We start from the raw sequence: 23940 nt of genomic DNA, 5'->3' as shown, positions 1-23940 counted from the left end.
TTAGCTTCTGCCAAAATGTCAATTGATTTATCCATAAAATCTTTCAACTCTTCCTCTGTGTCAAGAGACGTGACACAATTATCAACATAAAAAGAATTTCAAAGCTTTTCTGCTACATGACTTTGCTCTTCATTTTTACTAAGGGGCCTAAAACGTTTTCACAAGCAATATCTTTTTCCGCATTCTTTGTAGAATTACTGCTGGAATCTGAAATTCCTTTTGTCTCTACGTTCCCCAGATTGGATACGTTTAGGTCCCGAAACGTCAGACTTACATTCAGAGTAGATATACGACTACTTTATGGTTTGGAATGCTCCTTAAGTCGACTACAAACAGTCCATCCTAATGTAGTGTCAACTGCAGTCAAACCTCCATCAAGCTGTTTGACTTTCCCAGTAAGAATTGTATCATAAATGTCACTGCCTATTAGCATCTCTATCTAGTAAGGTTACAAAAGTTGCACGTATACTTCACTACTGTATTTAATGCAGCTGATGTTGTAATATTGCTTTTGAATTTAGCGTTAAGTTGACAGTGATCCTTTCTTTTTAAAGGTTCTCGTGTCTTTAAAGAAAGCCCAAAAACAGTTCTTGCAGCTTCACCACATTCAATTTCTAGTTTGATAAAATTCATCAGATGATTTATATCGCTAGAATTTTTAGGATCTTTCTTGCTACTACGTAGGTTAGGGCAAAAGTCATATCAACTATTTTTTTTTCTTGAAGATACCAGTCCGGTTGGAAAATGTGATATATACAGACGAAAGGACAAGACGTGTGGACAATGACTAGCACTGAAATATCGTAACACACAAATTTATTACGGTAGTATACAGGACAATATGACCTTCACAGTGCAAAAGAATGATAACACAATACACATAAAGTTGACATGAAAAACCTGGGCCTAAAGACCCTCAATGTAGTCCCCTGCTACTGTCACCACATGCTGCCAACAATGTGGGAAGCGCTGAATACCATCAGCCTCAGCATTTGCCACACCATGTGTGAATCAGGTCATCTGTTGGCGCGCAGCATTAGCAATGTCCTCTCGTGTTGCAAACCGCCTACCACGTATTGGTTCTTTAATCTTGGAAATGAGATCAAAGTCACAAAGCGAAAGGTCAGAAGAGTATGGTGGGTGCTCCAGTTCTTCCCATCCCCAACATCGGAGTAGCTGCCATACACACTCTGCTTTATGTGGTCTTGCATTGCCATGCAGAATTATTGCACTGTCCACAAGATCCGGACATTTATCCCGAACGCCACATCGTACTTGTCGCACCAGGAAGTTCCTGTAGTACTGTGCAGTCACTGTTCTGCCATGAGCAACAAAGTGGCGAACAATGACAACCCTGACGTCAAACATGACGGTCACTATCAATTTGACTGGGAAAGGATTCTAACGCTAGTTCATTACACAATATCCTGTGGACTGTGTGTTTCTCGATGACACTTGCCCTCTCTAACTCCAGTAACGTCCATCGTCTGTCTTCATCCATGAGGTGCTCGATGACGGCACGTGCAACGTCGGTCTGCACTCTCCACAGTCGTCCCGAACGTTGCTCATCACTGGTTGGCACACGTCCTTGCTGAAATTTCCTATCCACCGTGCCACTAGAGATTATTCTCAAGGGCTTCTACTAATTCACTGTGACATTCCGTCGCATTTCTCCCTCGGAAAATGGCTATTTTGATATAAGCGTGCTGCTCGACACAGGTTACTTCCATCTCACACGACACTCACCAACTGACTGATTTCAGAGCCCTCCCTACCTCAGAGCAAGCTATCACAGGGCCATCTGTTGTTCTGCATACACAGTATGCCTGCAGAACTTCCACACGACACATATGCGTTTTGTGATCCGTTCACATATCTACAAGAAAAAAATAGTTGCCATGACTTTTGCCAGAACCCTCGTATTACAAAATCCTGAGGTAATTGTTTTAATAAAATTGGTAGTAGCAAATGTGCGTAATTTCCAGGTGAAACTCCCGCAGAATTTAAATTTCTTATTCTAATTTCACTTTCTTTGTACAGTCTTATAAGTCTGAAGAGATTTGAAGATAATGGATTCAATTTAAAATAATTTATTCATGAAACAGCTAATCAAGTGTTCTTGTTTACCATGTAGCTTCTTTAACAAATTCAAACAGGATTTATAATTTTCTTCCATAAGTGTTAATCCCAAAACAATTCTGTAAACTTTGGCCGAAAGAAAAGATTTTCGATATATGGACTTGTGAACATTACTTAAACCCTTGAAGACCAGCACGCGCAGCCACGGGATCGAACCCCCTGAAATGGAAAGCTGCCACCAGCCAATGCATTTTCACCAGTTAAGCCTACTTTTACAAAAAAAAATTCATATAAAATCAGCATTTTAATATAATGACCTTAATTTTTGAAGTTATACGTAATATACTTATTATTAATATGTATTAATATAAATAATATCACATTAATAAAAATAAATTAAAATGCAAAATACTAAAATTATAACTATAAGCATGAAAGCGAAAACAAAATTACATATACGAAGTGTGAAAGAAAATTGAGCAGTACTTATCTGTAGGTAATTAAATTCCAATTTAATAATTCTGCTGTGTGTGCAATAATTCAAAACAAGAATCGACACACAGGACAATGGTGGCTTTTTTTCACCAATTATATGCCAAGCAAGTAAGATTCATCGGCAAAGCTGATATCTTCCCCCTTCTGTAATAATGCTGTAAAGTTAATTTTTTAATTAACCAAGAAAGGTGGGAGTTTTTCCATCACAGAATATCAACGACGTTTCATCAGCTATAGTCTGCTACATACGTTTTCCCACATTCTCCTAACAAAAAAAAAGAAGAAAATGAAAAAGAAAACATTGAGCTGGATGCATTTCCCCAAAGTCTAATAACTAAAAACGCAAAGAATAAAAACAAATAAAAAAATAAAAAAAAACTTCTAATAAAATGAACAAACATGCGAGTATCCCTTTAACTTAAACAGCTGTGATTTCCAGTATGTTTACACCAAATAAATCTATCAAAACCAGAAACACAGAAGAGAAAGGTCAGGTGCAAAGCGCATGTACACAGGCACCTAGGCTAAAAGCCTCATCCTGCATGGCGAAATGGGATAACTTTCCTTCCATAACATGAGAAGTGTTGGCAGATAAGTCTAAAATAAATAATTCTCACAAGGTATTGCGATGGTGAGAGCTGAAAGCTGAAAAGCGCTGAAAATTCACATGAAAATTAAGTTTCGTTTTATCATTTCAATTTATTTTTACACGGTTTTGCTTAGCTTAATTTCTGTGTTTGTTTCAATTAAGCCATAAATTAATTTTTTATCACCTTCTACGGAGTTTATTCTCTTTTGCACATACTATATGTATGGGATATCGAGATTATGAGTTTATTTCTGCAGAGGGTCTGTTATCGATTTCGCGGGAAATCTGTTGGCTCCATTTCGATTTTAGGTCGCCAAGGGCAAATTCAGTAACTCTAGCCGAGAAAAAGTGAAGTTCGGAAATGTGTTTTGAAGCTTCAATAGACAATTAAGTATTTGGTTTAATCCTATGCTGTTGATAGTAATGCATTATTTTTGCTATTTTGCTAATGGCGGTACAATTATTAGTTGAAAACAACTAACTAATTAAAAAAATTTTAATATTTTTAAAGCTGAAAACAACTAATTGAAACTAATTTTCCTGAATTAACTAGACACAAAATTAACTTTCATGAATTACTAAAGTTATTGGGTAGAAGTTTAACTGAAAATGTACATTTCGTATTATATATATATATATATATTTATACAGTACAGAGTCCGAGGTCGGGACTTCGGCGATCCCAGATTTGAGATTTTTACGGATATTAGATCATTTTAAATCTAGTAAGATGGCACGTAGAAATTATAAAATTGAAAATATGAAATCGTGATTTATGAAATAATGAAGCATTTATGATTTAAAGGTTATCAAAATTTACAAAAGAAAAGAGCTTAATATTTATATGTTTACTTTATTAAACATTTCTTTCAATGTGAGGTGTTTGATTTGTTTTCTCTGCTGATACTTTAGACTAATACTATAGACATATAATTTCTTGTTGAATTATTAAGTTCCATTGTTCAAGTCCTGTAATTGCTGTGTCGAGAATTCCGAATAACTTGTCAATAAAAATTTTTTCTCGTTCATTAACCTCTCTGTTACTTTCTTCACTATCGGTATCTGTATTTTCTGGATTTAGAACCATACTACAGATTTCGCCCTCCGTTAATTGATTGATGATTGGGGCATTGTCATCGCAATGAAAAACTTCTGTTTAACTTCCCTAAATTCTGCCGCCTGGTGCGGCCATGCGAGCTCTGGCGCTGGTTCTGGCTTTATGTGAATAACAAATCAGTTATTCTTAAGTCAAATAGCACTAAATATAATCATTTGTCCTACGAGTATCATTAACAAAATCTATTTTTACCATAAGGAAAGAAATTTCTGTTAAATCTCCCCTTGTCAACATTTTAGCGCATTAAACTTAAATCTGTAATCGGAAAATACTCTGTTATTTGGCGTTGCTGCATGATTCATCACTCAAGTTGTCATCCGTTGATAAACATGCGGTGATGAAAGCAAAATACAGTAAATAATGATTCGCGATTTCGGCATCAAGGATATAAAATATTAGTTGCTGTAAAATTAATAAATGTTTCGGTATGAGATTATGCCAAGTAGATATGCAGCTATGGAGTCAAGTTTTGACTGTATATATATATATATATATATATATATATAGTAAAAATGTAATTTTCAGTATACATTTCTTATTATATATATAGATTTCTTTATATACATATATATGCGATACTTAATTTTACTAATGCCTTGCATGTAATGCCCCTTTTAGCTGCAAAACATCTTTCCCTTCTCAACTGCAGAGTTTCTTCTAACAGTATCATGAATTTTGTCAGTATCATGAAGTTAGAAGAACCATCTACTTCAGGAAAAGATGTAACTGCTAATTCAACATCAATAAGTGTGGAAAATAATAAAATCAATTTTCTTTTCAAATCTGAAGTTACAGATGCAGAAATATTGTGGGCTTTTAATTGCATCAAAAGCCACTATTCTTTTAAATCGTGCGATGATATTGGGCCGTTTTTCACTAAAATGTTCCTGGATAGTTCCATTGCAAAATAGTTTTCATGTGGTGAAAAGAAATGTGCTTATATCTGTTATTTTGGTCTTGGCCCTTATTTTAAAACTTTGTTACTAAAGCATTGTAAAAATGCTGAGTTTTTTACATTACTAGAGACTCTTAATCTGACAAATCAAAAGAAGCAACTAGATATTTATGTGAGGTACTGGCATCACGAAAATAAGGTCAGAACTCAGTACCTTACTTCTGCATTTATAGGGCATGCAACAAGTGAAATTATTTCATCCAAATTTTATGAATGTGTTGAAAAACTAGACTTGTCAAAACTCTTACAAATATCGATGGATGGTCCTGCAGTAAACTGGAAATTTTATGATTTATTGCAACAGGACTTGACAAAGGAATATAACATTCAATACTTGACATTAGGGACATGCGGTTTACACATTCTTAACAATGCTTTCAAGCATAGGATGTCATCCACTGGCTGGGACATTCCATCATTCTTATCCTCCTTATATTGGATTTTCAAAGATTCTCCTGCAAGACGTGAAGATGTTTTTAAGTATATCTGGCTTAAAAAAGCTACCTGTGAAGTTCTGCTTTTACCGATGGTTGCAAAATGTTCCAGTAGTTGAAAGAGCCATTGAAATATGGGATGACTTGCTACTGTACATTAAAGAAGTTGAAATGGGGAAGTTTAAAAAAAATTCATCAAAATCCTTCTCAAATATTTTGGAGGCAACTAAAGATAAAACATTTCTTATAAAATTAAATTTTTTTCTCTCTCTGTCGAAAATATTATTGCCTTTCCTTGAATATTATCAAAGTGATAAACCATTTATTCCCTTTTTTGCTGAAGATATCTTAAAACTTGTAAATGATTGCCTTCAGAACTTTAAAATTTTGAAACTAGAATATTCAAAAATAACTAAAGCAGAAAATCTTTATAAATTTAATTTTAATGATCCAAATTGTTATAATTGTTATAATGATAAATGTAAAGTTTATTTGGGATTCATTGCTGAGCAGTTAATGAATGATAAATGCCGCAAGAAGGATATTTCACAAGCTGAAAGTTTTGTATTGAAACAAGAAGGTCAACAATGTGTCTTAACAATAGTACAACACTTAATGTCTAAATGTCCAATAAATTATTCTCTTATTCGAAATGCATCTTGTATAGACCCGCGATTGATGGTTAGAAGTCCAGAAAAAGCCCAGAACAAAATGAAAATAGTTCTAATGGTATTAATGCAGAATAAACGTGTTTTACAAGATGATTGGGATGAAATTCTCCTGCAGTTTGGAGAGTTTCTAGACAAAGTAGTTAAGACAAATTTACATGAATTTTCTACTTTTGATCCTCAAAATCTTTCTCTTGACAGATTTCTCACTTCTTATTTTCATGATTTTCACTATTCAAAAGTATGGAAAATAATGAAAATGATTCTTATCTTGTCACATGGACAGGCCTCTGTGGAAAGGGGCTTCTCTGTAAATAAAGCAATTGAAATTGAAAATTTAAGTGACTCATCATACATTTTTCAATGCACAGTATTTGATTACATAAAATTTTCTGGAGGTGTTCTTAATATCGAAATTAATAAAGAAATGAGATCAGCAGCAGCTTCTGCAAGGTCTAAATATATGCAGTATTTAGAAGAACAAAAATCTTTAACTAAATCTGAAAATTCAAAGAGGAAACGAAATATCATTGAGGAAGAAATTGATTATATGAAGTAAAAGAAAAAATTTCTTCAAAGGGACATTAAAGATATTAATGAAGAAGTAGATGCTTTAGCAGATGAAGCTGAGACCAGCATGAACATTGATTTGTTTATCAAAGCAAATGAACTTAGAAGAATAGTTAAAGAAAAGGAAATAGACATAAATAAATTAGATGTTAACATAGCTGAAAAGATTTCAGATTTAAAAAAAGCACAAATGTTTTGTATCTTTTATTATACAGTTTATTATTCTAGTATCTTTCAAAAAACCAAGAAAATAAATTGTATGTTTACAAATCAGTTATTTTAATCTGCAAAATATTCTTACATTGTGATTATAATAGTAGTTGACTGTGTTTAAATAAATATCAAATAAGTTAAATAATAATCATGTAAATCTCTAAAATAGTGGCTGTTATTAGTGTAAAATACACTTATAACATGTTTTAAAAAAATTATGTTCCTAATTTAATGTTATCTACTTCATAACTTGTAGGGAGTTAGTTTAATTTTCAAAATTGTTTTATGGTAAGTATTAAAATGAATTTAATAATAGTGCATAATACACACTTCTGTTACTTTCTTAAAGTGAAATTACAAGCATGAAGTCGGTTGTATGGATAATTGCTTTATTCTATTCGTTTTTTTTGTTTGCTGATAGGTCCTTAATTTTTTCTTTGATGGTCCTTAAAAGTCCTTAATTTTCATGTAAGGAAATGTGTACAAACCCTGATTTCCATTGGTTAGTCATGAAGGGCATTTCTAAATCTTTTGTAAGCTTGTGATTCTGCGAATTTTATTAGTAGCATAGCTGTTTGTAGCTTTTCTGCTGAAATTTTTGCTGCTCTGATTTTTCCAATACATGATATGATGGAAGTTAGGAATGAGTTGATTTTTTCGTCTTGGATCCAATTAAGAGCATCATTTAGGTTAGGTCGGGGTGATTTTTCCTTTCAGTTTCTCGCTGTACGTAGCTTGAGGGGAAGGTTCTTCGCTGGGACTGAGGCTGTCTTTGAGCTAGGAAAGTTTTCTTCGAAGAATTCGGGAGCTTTACGCTGCAGCCTTTGTAGCTGCTCGCATGGCTGAGTCCGAAAAATATGCATTTAGGCTTATCTTCGGGCTTCATGGAGCATTCGTTACTGCGATGTTGTTGTTTGCACTTTTCACACCTGATGGGATTACTGCAACAATATTTTGAATGACCGAACTGCTGGCATTGGACTGGCCTTTTCTTGCGATTGAACTTCTCTATGGTGACGTTAAAATTAAACATATTATTAAGCTGATGGATCTTATTGTCTTCAGGGGATCTTTTTAGTTCCAGTAGGTATATGGGGAGTTTAATTTTCTGTCCTTCATGGGTTTTGGAGAACTGCTTGACTTTTTCTATTAGATATTTCCTGTATTTAAGGAGCCCACCAGCGGCCAAGCAGTAAAGTCGCTGAACACTGGTAGTTTGGTCCGAGGTTCGAATCCTGCGAACGGGCTGGCTGCATGGGCATTTTCGTGGTTTTCCCCATGTGTAACGTGTATAAGAGCCAGTTTCCCTTAGAAAGTCCTCCATGAAGGCATCTCTCCCCTTAGGCAGATAGCCCTAGCGTGCTTTGCCATAATTAAATACACCACACCACCACCTGTATTTAAGGTCAGAAAGTATGGCATCTTCTTTGATAGTGGATTCTTCTAGCGTCTTTGATAGTGGCTTCATGATGATCGGCTTCTCGAATTCAGACTGGTATGAATGGTAGGGGATCTTCTTTTCGGGCAACAGTTCTTTCATCACACTGTAATCCTTCAAATTCTTCGTATACACGAAGATGGATATTCCTTTCATTTGTGATTCCTTTCATGGCATACTGTACAATTTAGAGTGAGCATTTCATCCAGTATCATCCAATCAACATCATCTTATGAGAATACAATGGGTAGGGGTGGGTTGTCAGCATTGGCTCCTCCTTCAGGGTTTTCCTCGGTGATTTTCCTAAGTACTTGAAAACAGTTTTCTTGAAATATCTCCATTGGAATCGGTTTTTCAGGAATTTTAGCAGTCTTTTTTGGCATAGTCCAATCATTTTCATTATCAGGAATGATAGGTACTTTCTCTGTTCATTGCTTTTTACTGAGGAGTTTGGACATTTTCATTGTGTGTTTAATCAAAATTCTATTCTGATCTTCTGGGATTTTGGCTTCCTTTAATCATTGTTCAAATTCCAAGTGATGAGTAAAATAGTCAGCTCCATATTCCTGGATAAGTTTCTCACTTCTTTCCACTTGAGAAACAATTTTAAAATATTTTAAATAAACTAGAATTGCCATTAAAAGTGGGAATGCCTAATTTTAGGCAAATTAATATAAGAGGATGTATTATGAACATTTGAAGTAGAAGCCTTAACATTTTCAGAAGATTTAAAATGCACAGTTTCTTACCCTTTTTTAATTTTGTTTTGAAATTAGCATTACTCATAGATTCAATATGCTCAAGTGAACTATGAATTTCTGCTTCGAACATTATACTATCATAAATTAAGTCTTTAATTTTCAAGTTTAAAGTTAAAAGCTCATTTAGTTTTTCTTCTAAACTTAACAAAATGTCTGATAAACCCTCTTGAATGCCTCCATTTTTATTAATATCAAGACTTTCAAAATAAGAGTCAATTCTATTAACAAATTTTGTGCAAGCACTTCTAATGACTTCCTCTGGGATTTCAACCTATCAAGAGCTTCCATTTTATATATGTAACAGAAGTTCAAGTGATAAAACTATTAAATTACAGAATTGCAGTACTTGTAATCTTAGTATTCGAAAATTATCCTAGAACAATTCGAAACAAATAATCCTAGGCTTCTGGGTTTTTGGCACCATGAAAAAATAATAATATATTACATTAAAGAAATAAACGAGATTCTTGCTTGAAGATGTTCAATTTTTTTTAATTTTAATTCATGACACATTTCATACATAAACATATTAGACTGAATTATAAATCAAGTATAGTTAATTAATCAGTTAATCCGAGGAAGTGAATAAACTAAACCTAGTAAGCAAAAAACATATATGTTACATTAAAAGTTTTAAAGATTTTCTTGCGAGGCCTGCTGAGAAAAAGATATCAGACAATTGCAAACCCACAATCACCAAAGATCACATCGTCATTTTATTTTCAACATCTGTTATTATAAAATGCAGTGTGAATGAATGTATGTTAACATTTACTTCATAGTAAAGATGCCAAATCATTAAATTCTACTTTACCATGTAGAGGGAAATATAATAAAGGTCTTGTTTTTCACAGTGATGAAGAGGAGGAGGGCGAGATTTCATTTGATGAAATGTAAGTGGAATGTTTAATATTAATGCTATTAATTTTAAATTTGCATAAGTGTATTTTATGTTACTTGCATGTGTGAAAGAAAAAGGAGGCACAAATATGCATATATTAATATTTGTTTTGTAGTGAAAAAAAGTACAAACCAGGAAGTTGTGCATCTCTAAGTGAAGATGAATATAATGCTGATGAAGAGAGAGCGAATGTGTTTGAAAAAAGGTAATTATTTGATTTTAGTGACAGTAATTTATACATGCATAAGTGTGTTTAGTTTTGATTTTATAATTAAATGCTGAAAGTCACTTAAGCATGTATAATTTAATGTCTGTTCCATATACAGTACAAAGTCCAAAATCCATACGTCCAATATCCAGAATGATCTAAAATCTGCACCTCAAAACAACCAACAAAGTTTTTCTCGTAGGCTTTATGCATGCACATTTGATTCGCATAATAAAATATCTGGAGTGTCCCAATTCTTAATTTCACTTCGACACTAAATAAGACATTAAATAAAATACCATGTTATTGAAGAAACAATCATTTTAACATAAATTTGTACGTTCAGTAATTTGGCTCTGTTGCTACATGTCTGCTTGACTCGCATTTCAATCCAAAACATTCTACATAGATACAATAGATACATCGTTGATCTGACAGCAACCTGGCAAGTCATTATTTATTATACTTTCCTTTCATCACCGCACTATCAAAACATGACAGCTGGAGTAATGACTCATGTAGCAATGCCTAAATAATTTTCTTATGTTAGTAATTAAAAAATAATGGAGTATTGTAACCTTTCATTTTGACATTACGCTTGGCGATGATTACAGATTTAAGTTAAATGCGCTAAAAATGTTGCCGAGAAAAAATTTGTTTCCATATGCTAAAAATAGATTTTGTTGATGATACTCATAGACCCAAAGATTACATTTAGGGCTATTTGAATTAAGAATAACTGATTTGTTATTCACATAAACCCAGACCAGCGCCAGGGCGCATATGGCCTCACCGGGTTGTAGAATTTATGACCCACAGATACTGCATCATGAGATAAGCTATCTAGTGCCGCCCCCCCCAATAAGGCTTAACAATATGTGGGATTTTATTTATACAGAACTCTGATAAGCATGTACAAGAAATAGACATAGGTATAATTAATAACTAAACTGATACAGTTCAGGTTTAATTGTCTCTGTGCACAATAGAAGCAAGATAAAATTTAATGGAACAACTTGTCGCTAGCTGCCAAGCTCATGATACATAGCCAAATAAATATAGTGAATGATTGCTAAATTTGATGATGATAGCAGCGAATTTTAAAGGTTTTCGGATATCGCAAAACAAAGGTGAAATTTTCAAATTAACAGATTTTGTAAAGAAGTGTGGAGAGGCTGCAGTAAATGCAGATGATATAGAAGAAGTTTTTCACTGTGATTACAATGCTTCTCAATCATCAATCAATTAATGGATGGCGAAATCCGTAGTATGGTTCTAGATCCAGAAAATACCACTACTGATAGTGAAGAAAGTGACAGCGAACGTCCTGAAAACGAAAAAATTTCGACTGACAACTTAGTCGGAATTCTCGACACAGCAGTTACAGGATTTCAACAGTGTAGCTGGACAAGAGATTATGTCTGTCTAAAGAATTAAAGAGAAAGTATTAGCACAAAAAAACAAAGCAACTTAAACAACTTACATTGAAAGAAATATTTTATAAGGTAAACAAATAAATATTAAGCTTTTTTTTTTTTTTAATTTTGATACCCTTTAGATCATAAATCACGATTTCATATTTTTAATTTTATAATTTCTACATGCCATCTTACTATATTTAAACTGATTATCTAATATCCGGAAAAATGCCAAATCCATAATCACTGAAGCTCCGACGAGTCCAGATTTCGGACTTTGTACTGAATCATCATACTTTCCTTGTTGTTTTTTATAGAAACCTTACGTGGCCAGTTATCTATAGTGATACAAACCATGAAGTAGTATTGAGCAGTAAAGCTTTTGGCAGTTTCACAAAGATAAGACTTGTCTCCATATACGCTTGAAACTCTTGTTCAGTGATTGTCATTGGTGAACTCTAAATTCCTTTGTGCCCTACAGTCAGTCAAGAGGCTACATCACAATATCATTGCAATCATTGGTGCCATTAGTATTTTTCTTAAAGGGCAGCCTCGCTGCAGGCCACTTGTGGTCAGGCGTCTAGAAATTGTTCTTCCTGATATTTGAGGATTTCAATGATCTCTGCATAATATTGCTAGTCATGTTTTATAAAGCTGCCTTCGGATATGTCAATGTGTACTGATATCTTGCTGAATGCCCCAGGTATGATTAAGATTCCTTTCTTCCCTCCGTCTTCTAAATTCTTTGCAAAATGGTTATATGTAATCATGATTTAGCTGTGATACAGTGGCAGGACTAACCAGCCATTTGCTGATCTAAAGCAAAACTTCTCATGCAAGACAGCCAAGTGTCTGCCAAGCATGGGCTCAATTATAGATGTCTTATGAGACAAAAGAAAAATGGCTCTCAAAATGGATTTCCAGATCAACGGTGGGATGGACTATTGAATGATCTAACATTTACTTCCCTTCTTTCCTGCTAACTTATCACATGACAAACTTGTATTTCAGATCATTATACATAGTAAGTAGTTCACTTACATATATAACAGAATTTTCGGGTTGTCCTTTTTTTTTTTTTTTTTTTTTTTTTTAGAGTATTAAATTCATCATTTTTTGAACAGAAACGGAGGTTAAGAAACCACTTTAATATTGTAGATGCTGGTATATTTCATTTATAACTTTTGTGGAGCAGTGTATTCAAGCTTTAGAGCAAACTTTCATTTCATGAGCACTTTTATAGAGATTTATCCGTTGATCCCAGCTATTAAATTTTGAAAATGAGTATTTTCACATAAATAATTTATATCTATGCTAAGCATTATACATGTGAAAAGTAGCAGTTTTAGGATTTGTTTCAAGTATGCGAATATTCATGAATGAAAGTCATGTTTTAATAAGGTGTGCTTTTTTCTGCTGTGGGACAAATTAGATCTTGATGAAATAAATGACTTAACTTTTTTTTTTTTTTTTTTTTTTTTTGGTAAAGTATTTTCAGCATATTTTCATTTTTTAATGATATTCGGATTTGATAAGTGTTACAGCTGAAAAAGTGATTTCTTATCTGAATGTCAGAACATTCAGTAATATTTCAGAAATTCTGGGAAATACAGTTCTAACTTCGATCCAGAATTCAATCAAGGATTTTTGTGGAAACACAATAGCTCAATAAACTCATCTTGGGCTTTACATGACTGGTGATTAGTCGTGTCTTTAAGTGATCTATAATAATTTTCATTATACAGTTATTGTTTTCAGGCATAAAGATTTCAATAGTTTGAATGGGTTTTTTCCCACCCTATTATTCTAAATGCTCAATACCTCCAATTTTATCATTAGAAGAAAATATAGTTTCTCAGAAATATCTGACAAATACCACACCTTTTGTAACAAAAGTCTTTTGAAATAAGACTGCAAAAGCACATTTTTGTGTGGTTAAAAATGTAATTTTGATATGTAGAATTATAAAAATAAAAATGTAATAATTTTAAATTTAATTTATCTTTTAATAACAGTAATCTTTGTAAACTTTGTTTGACATCCATCTTACTTTTGCATGCAGCAGTTTTTCTATACAGAGACAGTGATATAATAAGAAACAGCTGTTATTAAAATTTGGAATTTTTACTGTCTCACTTGCATTGACCAGTACTCGAAATGGATGGAAGTGACTCTGCTTAACAACATTTCAGTAGACACACTTGCTAAAGCATTTTATTCTAACTGGATTTCAAGATTTGGTACGCCATGTCGCCTAGTCACAGATCATGGAGTGCAGTTTAGTTCAAAGTTGTTCAGCAACCGATCAAAAATGTATGGAATAAAATTGTTACATACGATGGCTTACCATCCCCAAGCAAATGGGAAGGTTTACCACCTCTATAGATCTCTCAGGACTGCACTTATGGCACACAATAGCCTGTCCTGAAGTGAAACACTTCTAACTGTTCTTCTTGGCCTACACACAGCTATGCAAGAAGACTGCATACACCGTTGCTCAAATGGTTTATGGACAAAATATACTATTACCTGGAGAATTTTTCTGAAATAGCACAACTCCTACACCACCTTATTTTTTTTATTTTATTTTATTTTTTTTTATGGGGTCAAGCAGCTAAAAAAACTATGGAACCAAATGGACCAAGAACAGTATCCAATAAATATGTCCAAAAAGTATTTATCCCTAAAGACTTAAAAACAACATATATATGTTTATTCACAAAGATAGAGTTAAAAAGTAATTAGAACCTCCTTGTGATGGTCCTTTTCAAGTGGCTGACTGAAGAGAAAAATATTTTACTGTAAAAATCGATTACCAAGATGTTACAGTGTCTATTGATAGATTAAAGCCTGCATATTTCTTGCAAATACTGGACATTACTATGAAGCAATCAATAATGTCAATAAAACAACCTGTCAAACCTCCAACAGACTTACCTCCTAAAATTGAAAAGCTTCTTGCAAAACAATCGCATAAAGGATGGGCAATAAAACCTCCTGTGGAATTTCGGGATTAGCATGTACATATATCTATAATATTTTTTGTAAATAGTGTGTTTTGAAGGTATGCTCTACTGTAATTTAGTTTACTGGAAGAAAGTACTCTTGCGGATTGAACTTATACAGAAATTTTAAATATTGATTAATATCATTTATTTGTTTTTTGTTGTTTTTAAGAATGGCAATGAAAAGATTATCCAATTTTGTTGTTCAAAAAATTGCTTATGTTTGCTTTAATAAAATAAATAATAGCTTCAATAAAGATTATTTTCGAATTAAAAATGTGGCCTAAAGTTTTTTAAAGAAACTGAGTTCTAATTATAAAGATCAATTTGGAGTCAGGAGCCAATAGACCCACATTAGCTTTTTGTCCAAGATGAAGCCTAGGTACTTCATCATATCTCTTCTCCTGAGGAAGAAGACTCCTTGGCCATTTGATGTGGGGAGAGTTCACTTCGATCTTGTTCCTGTTGGGAAACATAATAAGTTGTGTTTTTTCTATACTGAACTTTAATAATTTGTGTTGCTATGTCGTTAGTTTTTCTAGTGCTTTGGCCACTTTGTTCTATAATAGTGTGGTTACCACCATTTATTATTAGTATAAAATCATCACTATAAGTCTGCATCTTCAAAATCTATCTTGAGGGCAGTGTCAACTATTTCATTCCAGAGTATTGGTCCAATATTAGACCCTTGTATTATTTATTGTCCAGAGTATTGCCCAATATTAGACACTTGGAACCCTTTTACTATAATATTTTGTTATGTGGAGTGCATCTTCTTTATAAGTTATTTTGTATTTCTCCAGGTAGCTGTTTATGATGTTGAAAAGATTCCTCAGTCATTTCAAGTCTTCAATCTGGATTTGAGATTGGCCCACCATAGTTGGTTGAAGGCCGATGCTACAATAAGAGATATTATGCACATACATAATCCTTTGCATCTGTTGTCAGATAACAATCTTTTGCACGTTGTATATTGCATCTACTGTACTTTTTCCTTTGGTAAACCCATACTGGGCCATGCTGAAAAGTTGTTTACTTTTTAAGTGGCTGAAGTGTGTGAGTCTCTGGGTTGTGGCTTTCTCAAGAATTTGCCCCATGTTGAGAGGAGGCAAATCAGCCTATATGAATGTGGCTGTTTTGGGGGAAGGGGGGTCTTTCTGTCTTTGTGAAAGAGAACCAGCTCTGCTTCTTTCCATGTTTCAGGAAAATACCCTAGATCTATACCCAAATACTACACACGTTTGAATTTCTATCAAGATCTTAAAAATTTGCATTCTCATTCTCCTTGGTCAGTTCATATTCGTGTTTATTATGATCGTTATGCTTATATTATGAGCATATGTATGAATGTTTATGATAACATAGTTGCAGTAACTGCTGAAGTATAGTAAACTTTCAAAAATGGTTGTGTTTTAACACAGATTAGCTTTTCTAAGGAATAATATTCGGAATGGCTTAAATAAAGGGATAATAAAGTAATCGAATAGTCAAAATAATTTCATATTTTTTGGCCAATATATTATACAGTACGAAGGTTGGGAGGTCTCTCCTTTCTCTGCAAAATCTTGAATATTGAAACTGTTACAGATCGCTGCAAAACAAGCAGCGGACTTTTCTTTTTTGGTCACTTTCCAATCTGGATTGAATAGGACTAAAAGTTCTGCGGTCTACCAACCCAAGCGAAGAATGATTCTATTCCGGAAATTTAACGCCATCTGTTGAAAATTAGAATGAAAAACACCCCAGATACTTAGTTCTTTATTCTCCCAATACCGGCAGTTGTTGATTCCGATTGCGTAATATCACGGAGGGAAGAATTACGGTGCACGTATTGCACAATAACGTTTGCGATATTTTGCAGAGATAATTAATTTTGATGTTCAGTCCGAGATTTGTTTATGAACACTTACTTACTAACTGAGAAGTTGTTTATGAACACTTACTCACTGAAAGAGTTTTACTGTGCTCTTGCTAAGCAGAATATTTTTTAGATCCGTTGGTTTATTTTTATATGATGCACATATTGAAATGTCAAAAGCATTTACAGGGTGATTATAATTAAAGTTTAAGTTTCAAAACGCTATAGAAAAAGAACCACTCATGAAAATGATGGCAAATTTGAAAGGAATGTTATTGAAGAAGGCGGAAAGCGTATGGCAGAAGAAAAAATTTAGTTTCAAAAGTTAGCAACAGATGGCACTGCAAGCGGAAGAAGACAAATTAAAATGTTAGTTAAATTTCGGTGTTATAAAGCCGTCAGATACCAGGCTGTTCCTCATTTCGCGTCTCAGACGTTCGCCATGGGTGTTTCACTGCAGGACCGCGCTCTGCTGGTAAAGCTGTATTACAAGAATGATGATTGTGCAAGAGTAGCTCTGCAAAAATTCAGGACACTGAAGGGTATAAAAGAAAGCGTTGGTCCAATGAGTGTCGTAGGTCTAAAGAAAATGATGCAAAAATTCGAAACGACAGGTTCGTTTGATGTGCAATCTGGTAGAGGGAGAAAACGAGTGCATTCGACGGTAGTTGAAGTCGCCACAGCATTACAGGAGGGGTCGGCCGGTGGTGTGCAACCGTGCAGTGCACGAGGAATTGCCCGAACATTGGACAGGCCTACGAGCACAGTGCTGAAAATTGTACGAAACATCCTGCAATGCTATCCGTACAAAATTGGCCATGTGCAGGAGTTGCTTCCGCCTGACCTGACAGCTAGGGAGACGTTTGCGTTAGAATTCCTGGCTCGCATGGAAGTGGATAATGAATGGCCGTGGAAAATTTTGTGGAGAGATGAAGCCCATTTCCATCTGACAGGATACGTGAATACCCAGAATTGTCGAATATGGGCAACAGAAAATCCACTGGCAACGCACCCCGTACCACTTCATCCTGAAAAGGTCACGGTATGGTGTGGCTTTACGGCACCATTCATCCTAAAACCACGTTTTTTCGAGCAGAGTGCTTCCGGTCCAGTTACTGCAACCGTCACTGGTCAGAGGTATGTGTCTCTTTTGCGCAACCACGTGATTCCAGCTCTGCAACAGCGTGGATGTGTGGATGAAATCATTTTTATGCAAGATGGCGCTCCTCCGCACATTGCACATCCCGTGAAGCAGCTGCTGAGGCGCCATTTCGGAAATGCTCGAATTATCGGCCGTCATTTCCCTACAGCCTGGCCGTCCCGATCGCCTGATCTTACTCCGTGTGATTTCTGGCTGTGGGGATATCTAAAGGATGCTGTGTTCCGTGCTCCAATTGCAAATTTAGCGGAATTAAAGGCACACATTTCGCAACACATTCTGAACATCACCCCGGAGACACTGCGATCCGTTGTGGAACATGCTGTTTGTCGCTTTCAACTTGTTGCACACAACACCATATTGAACATGTTTTGTGCCAGTCTCGCGACAGTTCCGAACTTCTTTGATGAATGGTTCTTATGCGGTATGTCGCCGCAAAACTCTTGAAACCGATTTGTCCCTTTCGATGTGATATGTACAGTCATGCAAATAAAATTATTCAACAATTCTAATTTGTCAATGCATTTTAATGTGTAACTTCCACCTTAGCCATTGTTTTACGAATCGCTTCTCATTTCTCGTCGTGATTTTGCCGCTTACAGCGCCATCTGTTGCTAACTTTTGAAACTAAATTTTTTCTTCTGCCATACGCTTTCCGCCTTCTTCAATAACATTCCTTTCAAATTTCACATCATTTTCATCAGTGGTTCTTTTTTTATAGCGTTTTGAAACTTAAACTTTAATTATAATCACCCTGTATTTAGCGGAAAAATCTAAAGAGCGGCTACAGTCATCCCCCCCTCCGCTCCTTCAAGTTACGCTTGACTATCCGAATATTCACCAATTCCAAGTATGCGGGTTAGTTAAGCTTTTACTGTTAAAGATGACTGCATGAAGCAAATTTCTGTCTTCTGATTTCAGAAATGTTCCTCTTTTTTACTTAAATTACTTTGCTTGCAATATCTGTTAAGAGAAAACTGATATACAATGAAAATTTAGAAAATGTTCAGAATATAGATTTAAATTATTTAAATATCAATATGAGTGGAAAAATAAATTGTATTTATTATAAGGTTCCAAGCAAATACAATAAATATGCGTTATTATTATTTATTTTCTCTATTTTGAACTGAAATTTCATCATTAAATCTTGTAATATAGTTTAGTTCTTCATAGTTTTTTTTTTCTCTCATTGTAAACTAGTTCTATAAATTGAACTGTTATTTAAAATTAAAAACAAACAAAAAAAAGTAATTATTTTCCATGGTTGAGGTAATGCTTATTCTCTCTTAATAAGTACTTCATTTCTCATATTTTAAATCACAAGTCTAATTTTTAAGGTTATGCAGTTGTGTATGATGTAATTAGACAGGTGCTTATTTTTTTCCCTTAAAATGTGCTTGAAAAGTGCTTATAGGTGCTTAAACTAAAATGTAGCTATGAACCCTGAGTTTGCAAAAAATAATAAGCCGCATCCAATTCGAAGATTAAGGAACAACGCAATCATCAACATTACCTGAAATAGATAATTAGATAATTTTAGCTTATACCGTCCGTTATACATTAAACGTGCACACGAAAATGTATTCTGCGCACACGCAAATGCGCAGTCGTAAAGATCTTACGCGCACACGTAAACACCTCTGCGCATGTGTCAACACGGCGCAAGCGTAGAAATTTTTAGCTTTGAGGTCCGGATTATGGGTGTCCGAATTAACGACTTTTGACTGTACTACATCCTGCTTGAAGAGACTATCATTACCATCTCCATCCTTTTTTTACTCAAATTATTCCATTCCAAAACAATCCTTGGGGACATTCATTAGCATTACCATGACTCTCACTCTAGTAACATTTTCTGTCTTTTAAATTCTTGTTATGGATGAGTTTCTACTTTCATTTTCCCTTGTGATTTCCTTGTCAGAGGTACTTCCCGTGGTGAGTAAACTTCCCACATGTTTGCTAGGGATATCTTTTCTGTGAAAGGAGGGTTTTGGCCTCAGCTTCAGACAGATGAAATGCATTATCAGACCTAACTAATGTCAGTATCCCATTAACCAATAGGACTCATAATACACTGTTATAGAGCATTTGTCAAAGCTTTAAAAAATTATAAGTGATTTAACAATAAATGTGTACTTGGGACTCAGACTGAACAAATGACCGCCCTTTCCTTGTTTATTAATAAATATTTGTCTACCAGGCTCTAAGTACCTCTGATACTACTGATCTTGCCATCTTCCACATGTAGTCTCAAGAATAATCCATGTGATAACTGTCGCGAGCAACTCAACGATTGTGTAAATGTAATTTCTTAAAGGTTAAATTTTTAAGGTTTGGCAACATTGTATCGTTTTTATGTTTTAGAATAAATAAAGTAAAAAATGCACCGTGACTTTGCATTAAGGTGAATTGCGTGTTTTATAGTGAATTAATTAAGGTGGATTGCCTGTTTTCAGTGAATTAATTGGGTGAATTGCCCGTATTACTCAATTATAATTTCTCTTTATGTATCTTTTAATGGAGTACCGACTGAATGAACAAAATTCAGGTAGAGTCTCGTAACATGGTGACCATATGACGTGATATTAAAGGTACGTTATTTTGAATTATTAAAGGTACATTATTTTTTATTCTGAAAATTGAATTACTTGTTAAAAAACGCTCTCCTATAGGAGCTAACTTGACAAAATATTTTAATGGTTTGAATGATTTATTAAAGGCAGATAATATTAAAGAAGAAAGCATTAGATCTAACTTTGCTAATTTACGTAGAATATATTGTCAGCTAACTGAAATAGATCAGGAAATAAGCTCTTCATTATTAGAAGATAAAAAGTATCAGAACGAGTACGCGATATTCGAAGAATATAATGAAAATTTCGTAAAAGCAGAAGTATACGTAGAAATGTATTTAAATAGAATTTCTAAAACCAAAAGTTCTGTTGATTCTTCGCCCGTTCAAAAACGAAAGTTAAAGTTACCAGAGATCAAACTTTTGAAATTTGACGGGGAAATCAAAGATTGGCTTGCCTTTTGGAGCCAATTCAAAAGAATACATGACGATGAAAGTATTGCGAAAGAATATAAATTTCAATATTTAATTCAATGTATGACTGAAGGCTCTAGAGCTCGTGATATTGTCGATAGTTACCCACCGACGTGTGAAAATTATGATAAAGCTATTGCATGTTTAAAATCAAGATTAGGCAGGGAGGAATTACTAATTGAATTTTATATACGCAAACTCTTAAATCTTGTTGTAAAAAATGTTACTGAAGAAAAAAGAAAGTTAGACACTTCGAAATTATATGATAAATTAGAATCACATCTAAGAGCTTAGGAGTTCTTAGGCTTAACATCCGATACATATTCAGCTATGCTTTTCCCTCTTGTAGAATCGTGTGTTCCAGAAGACATTTTTAGAGTTTGGTTAAGAAACCCTATAGTTAACACCAGATTCGATTCTTCTGAAGAAAATGCTTATGGGGAGAAATTAAAATATTTATTATTGCTCCTGAAAGTTGAAGTTGAAGGGCAAGAACGTATTCGTTTAGCAATGGGATTTGTTTGTAAGGGAAAAATACAGCGTTCTGTTCCTAGTAATCCACCAACGGCAGCAGATTTGTTTGCGGGAACAACAGAGAATAAAAGAAAAAATGTTTGTATATTTTGTGATAAATTGCACCAAAGTAAAGATTGCTTTTCTGCATGTAAACTCAAGTTTCAAGAAATTTTAAAAAACAAAAAGGCCTGTTTTGTCTGTTTAAAAATTGGTCATCGTTCTAAATTTTGCAAGTCCAACATCAAATGTGTCCTTTGCAGTAAAAAACATTCAATTTTGATGTGCCCAGAACTCCCTGGAAATAACATGAAAGGTGACGTACAGGAACTTGAGAAGACGTTGTCGTCTGATGTTAGTTCGTCTAACTTATGCACTTCTGATGAAATATTGCTTCAAACGTTACAAGTGAAACTGAAGACTAAAGGGAAAGCGCTACAAGTACGTGTACTTATTGACACTGGCTCACAACATTCTTACATTCTTAAAGAAACAGCTAAGAAACTAGGTTTGAAGCCTACAGAAAAGACAATCTTAATTCACTCTCTATTTGAGGGAATTACAACTGAGAAAAGGGAGCATTATGTTTATGACGTTAACCTGATATCTTTGAAAGGGGACTTCTCCTGTAACATAAAGGTTCTGGATCAGCAGATCATTTGTGGTAACATTCCTCGATTGAGAAGAGACCTTTATAAGGAAAAGTTAAGAGAAAATAAAATTTGGCTCACTGACTATGTAGAAGGTTGTCCTGATATTGATCTATTAATGGGTAAAGATTATTGTGGTAATATATTTACAGGAAGAATATGTACATTGAAATCCAATTTGATTGCATGTGAAACTTGTTTAGGATGGGTTATCATGGGAAACATGTGAAAAGAAAGGTTTGACGAAACTTCATCCCACTTAGTGACATCTTTACTGATTAAAAATTCTTCTGTGCGTGATTTGTGGAAATTAGATACTATAGGTATAAAGGATCCTACTGAAACAAGAACTAAAGAAGAAACGGAAAAGTCCATTCTTCAGCATTTTTGAAAACCGTTTAGAGAGATGAAAATGGCCGTTACATCGTCAAACTACCTTGGTTAGAGACGTTGAGTGAAAACTAAGATACAGCTGAAAAAAGATGCATAGCTACTATTCAGAAACTTCTTAAAGAAAGAAAATACGATGACTATGAAGCTGTATTTAAGGTATTGTTACAAGAAACTATCATTGAAGAAGTACTAGATAGTGAATTGAGAAATCCTTGTCATTATTTGCCTCATGGAGGTATATTTAAAGGAAATTCTACTACTAAGGTACGATGCTTCGTGTAGAAGTAAGAACTCACTTTCACTCAACGACTGTCTAGAAACAGGACCAAATCTTATTGAAAAAATTCCTCCATTACTTACAAGATTTCGTCAGAAAGAAATTGGTGTTGTTTCAGATATAAAAAAGGCCTTTTTACAGATATCTGTGGCCAAAGAAGACCAAGATTTTCTTAGATTCATATGGTGGGAAGATTATAAGAAAAGAAAACAAAAAATTTATCGTCACTGACGAGTAGTGTTTGGACTTACGAGCGGCCCTTTCTTACTAGCTGCCGTTCTAGATTACCATTTGAAACAAAATGAAAGCCATTTTCTGTACCCGTAGAAAAGCTGAGGAATGCATTCTATGTGGATAACTGCATAACTTCGGTAACTAGTCAAGATGAACTTAAAAAATTCATTTTTGAAGCAAAACAGATTCTGACTACAGGTTATTTCGATTTAAGAGGTTGGGAACATTCCAGTCTAACAGGTGAAGAATGTCAAAAAAAACTTGTCCCTGTTCTTGGATTATTATGGGATAAAATTAAAGATGTTCTGTTTTGTGATCTTGAAAAAATTGATTTCAAGCAAAAACCCATTACTAAAAGATATATTCTTTCGACAGTTCACAGCATCTTCGATCCTGTAGGAATTCTGTGTCCAGTCGTGATTCATTTGAAACTGTTAATACAGAATAGCTGGAACCTGAAGATTGGTTGGGATGAAACCTGTCCAGAAGATATTCGCCTGGAGTTCAATAAATGGCTTGAAGATTTAGATCTGTTAACAGAGATCAAAATTCCAAGATATGTCCAAAGCAAAGTCCCAAAAGAAAAATTGAGTTTTCATACTTTTTGTGATACGAGCAAGTCCGCCTATAGCACAATCGTATTTCTATGAAGCGAATGTCAGAAAGGGATAAAAGTTCATTTGATTGAAGCTAAAAGTAGAGTGGCTCCTTTGACAAAGATAACGATGCCTCGATTAGAATTGTTAGCATGTTTGATCGGAGCTCGTCTCACTGCAACAGTGAAAGAAGCGATGGATTTAAAGGGTACCTGTTTGACTGACTCCTATGCCGCTATGTTCTGGATCAAGCGTGAAGATAACTGGGGAACATTTGTACATAATCGAGTAAAGGAGATAAGAAATTTAACCTCAAAGGAACAATGGAAGCATATTCCAGGAAGCAACAATCCGGCTGAT

At 34.3% G+C, this 23940-nt stretch overlaps 1 protein-coding gene across 7 annotated transcripts in view; it reads left to right on the top strand.

Moving 5' to 3' along the window:
- LOC118197107 (uncharacterized) overlaps positions 1-23940 on the top strand; it is a 289292-nt gene that overhangs the window by 205650 nt on the left and 59702 nt on the right. For 6 of the 7 annotated variants that reach the window (XM_085809939.1, XM_085809938.1, XM_085809936.1 and 3 more), the window contains exons 19-20: positions 10174-10212; positions 10336-10425. The exons of the other annotated variant lie outside the window; for it this stretch is intronic. In XM_085809939.1, coding sequence (XP_085666065.1) covers positions 10174-10212; positions 10336-10425 — 129 coding nt within the window. The remainder of the gene's footprint in view (positions 1-10173; positions 10213-10335; positions 10426-23940) is intronic. 7 annotated transcript variants of the gene reach the window in all.

This window comes from Stegodyphus dumicola, chromosome X2 (assembly GCF_044657685.1).
Source record: "Stegodyphus dumicola isolate Sdum_Otavi_A_Nest chromosome X2, ASM4465768v1".
NCBI lineage: Eukaryota > Metazoa > Arthropoda > Arachnida > Araneae > Eresidae > Stegodyphus > Stegodyphus dumicola.
The sequence above is the reverse complement of the archived record's forward strand: the minus strand, read 5'-3'. Positions and strand labels throughout refer to the sequence as shown.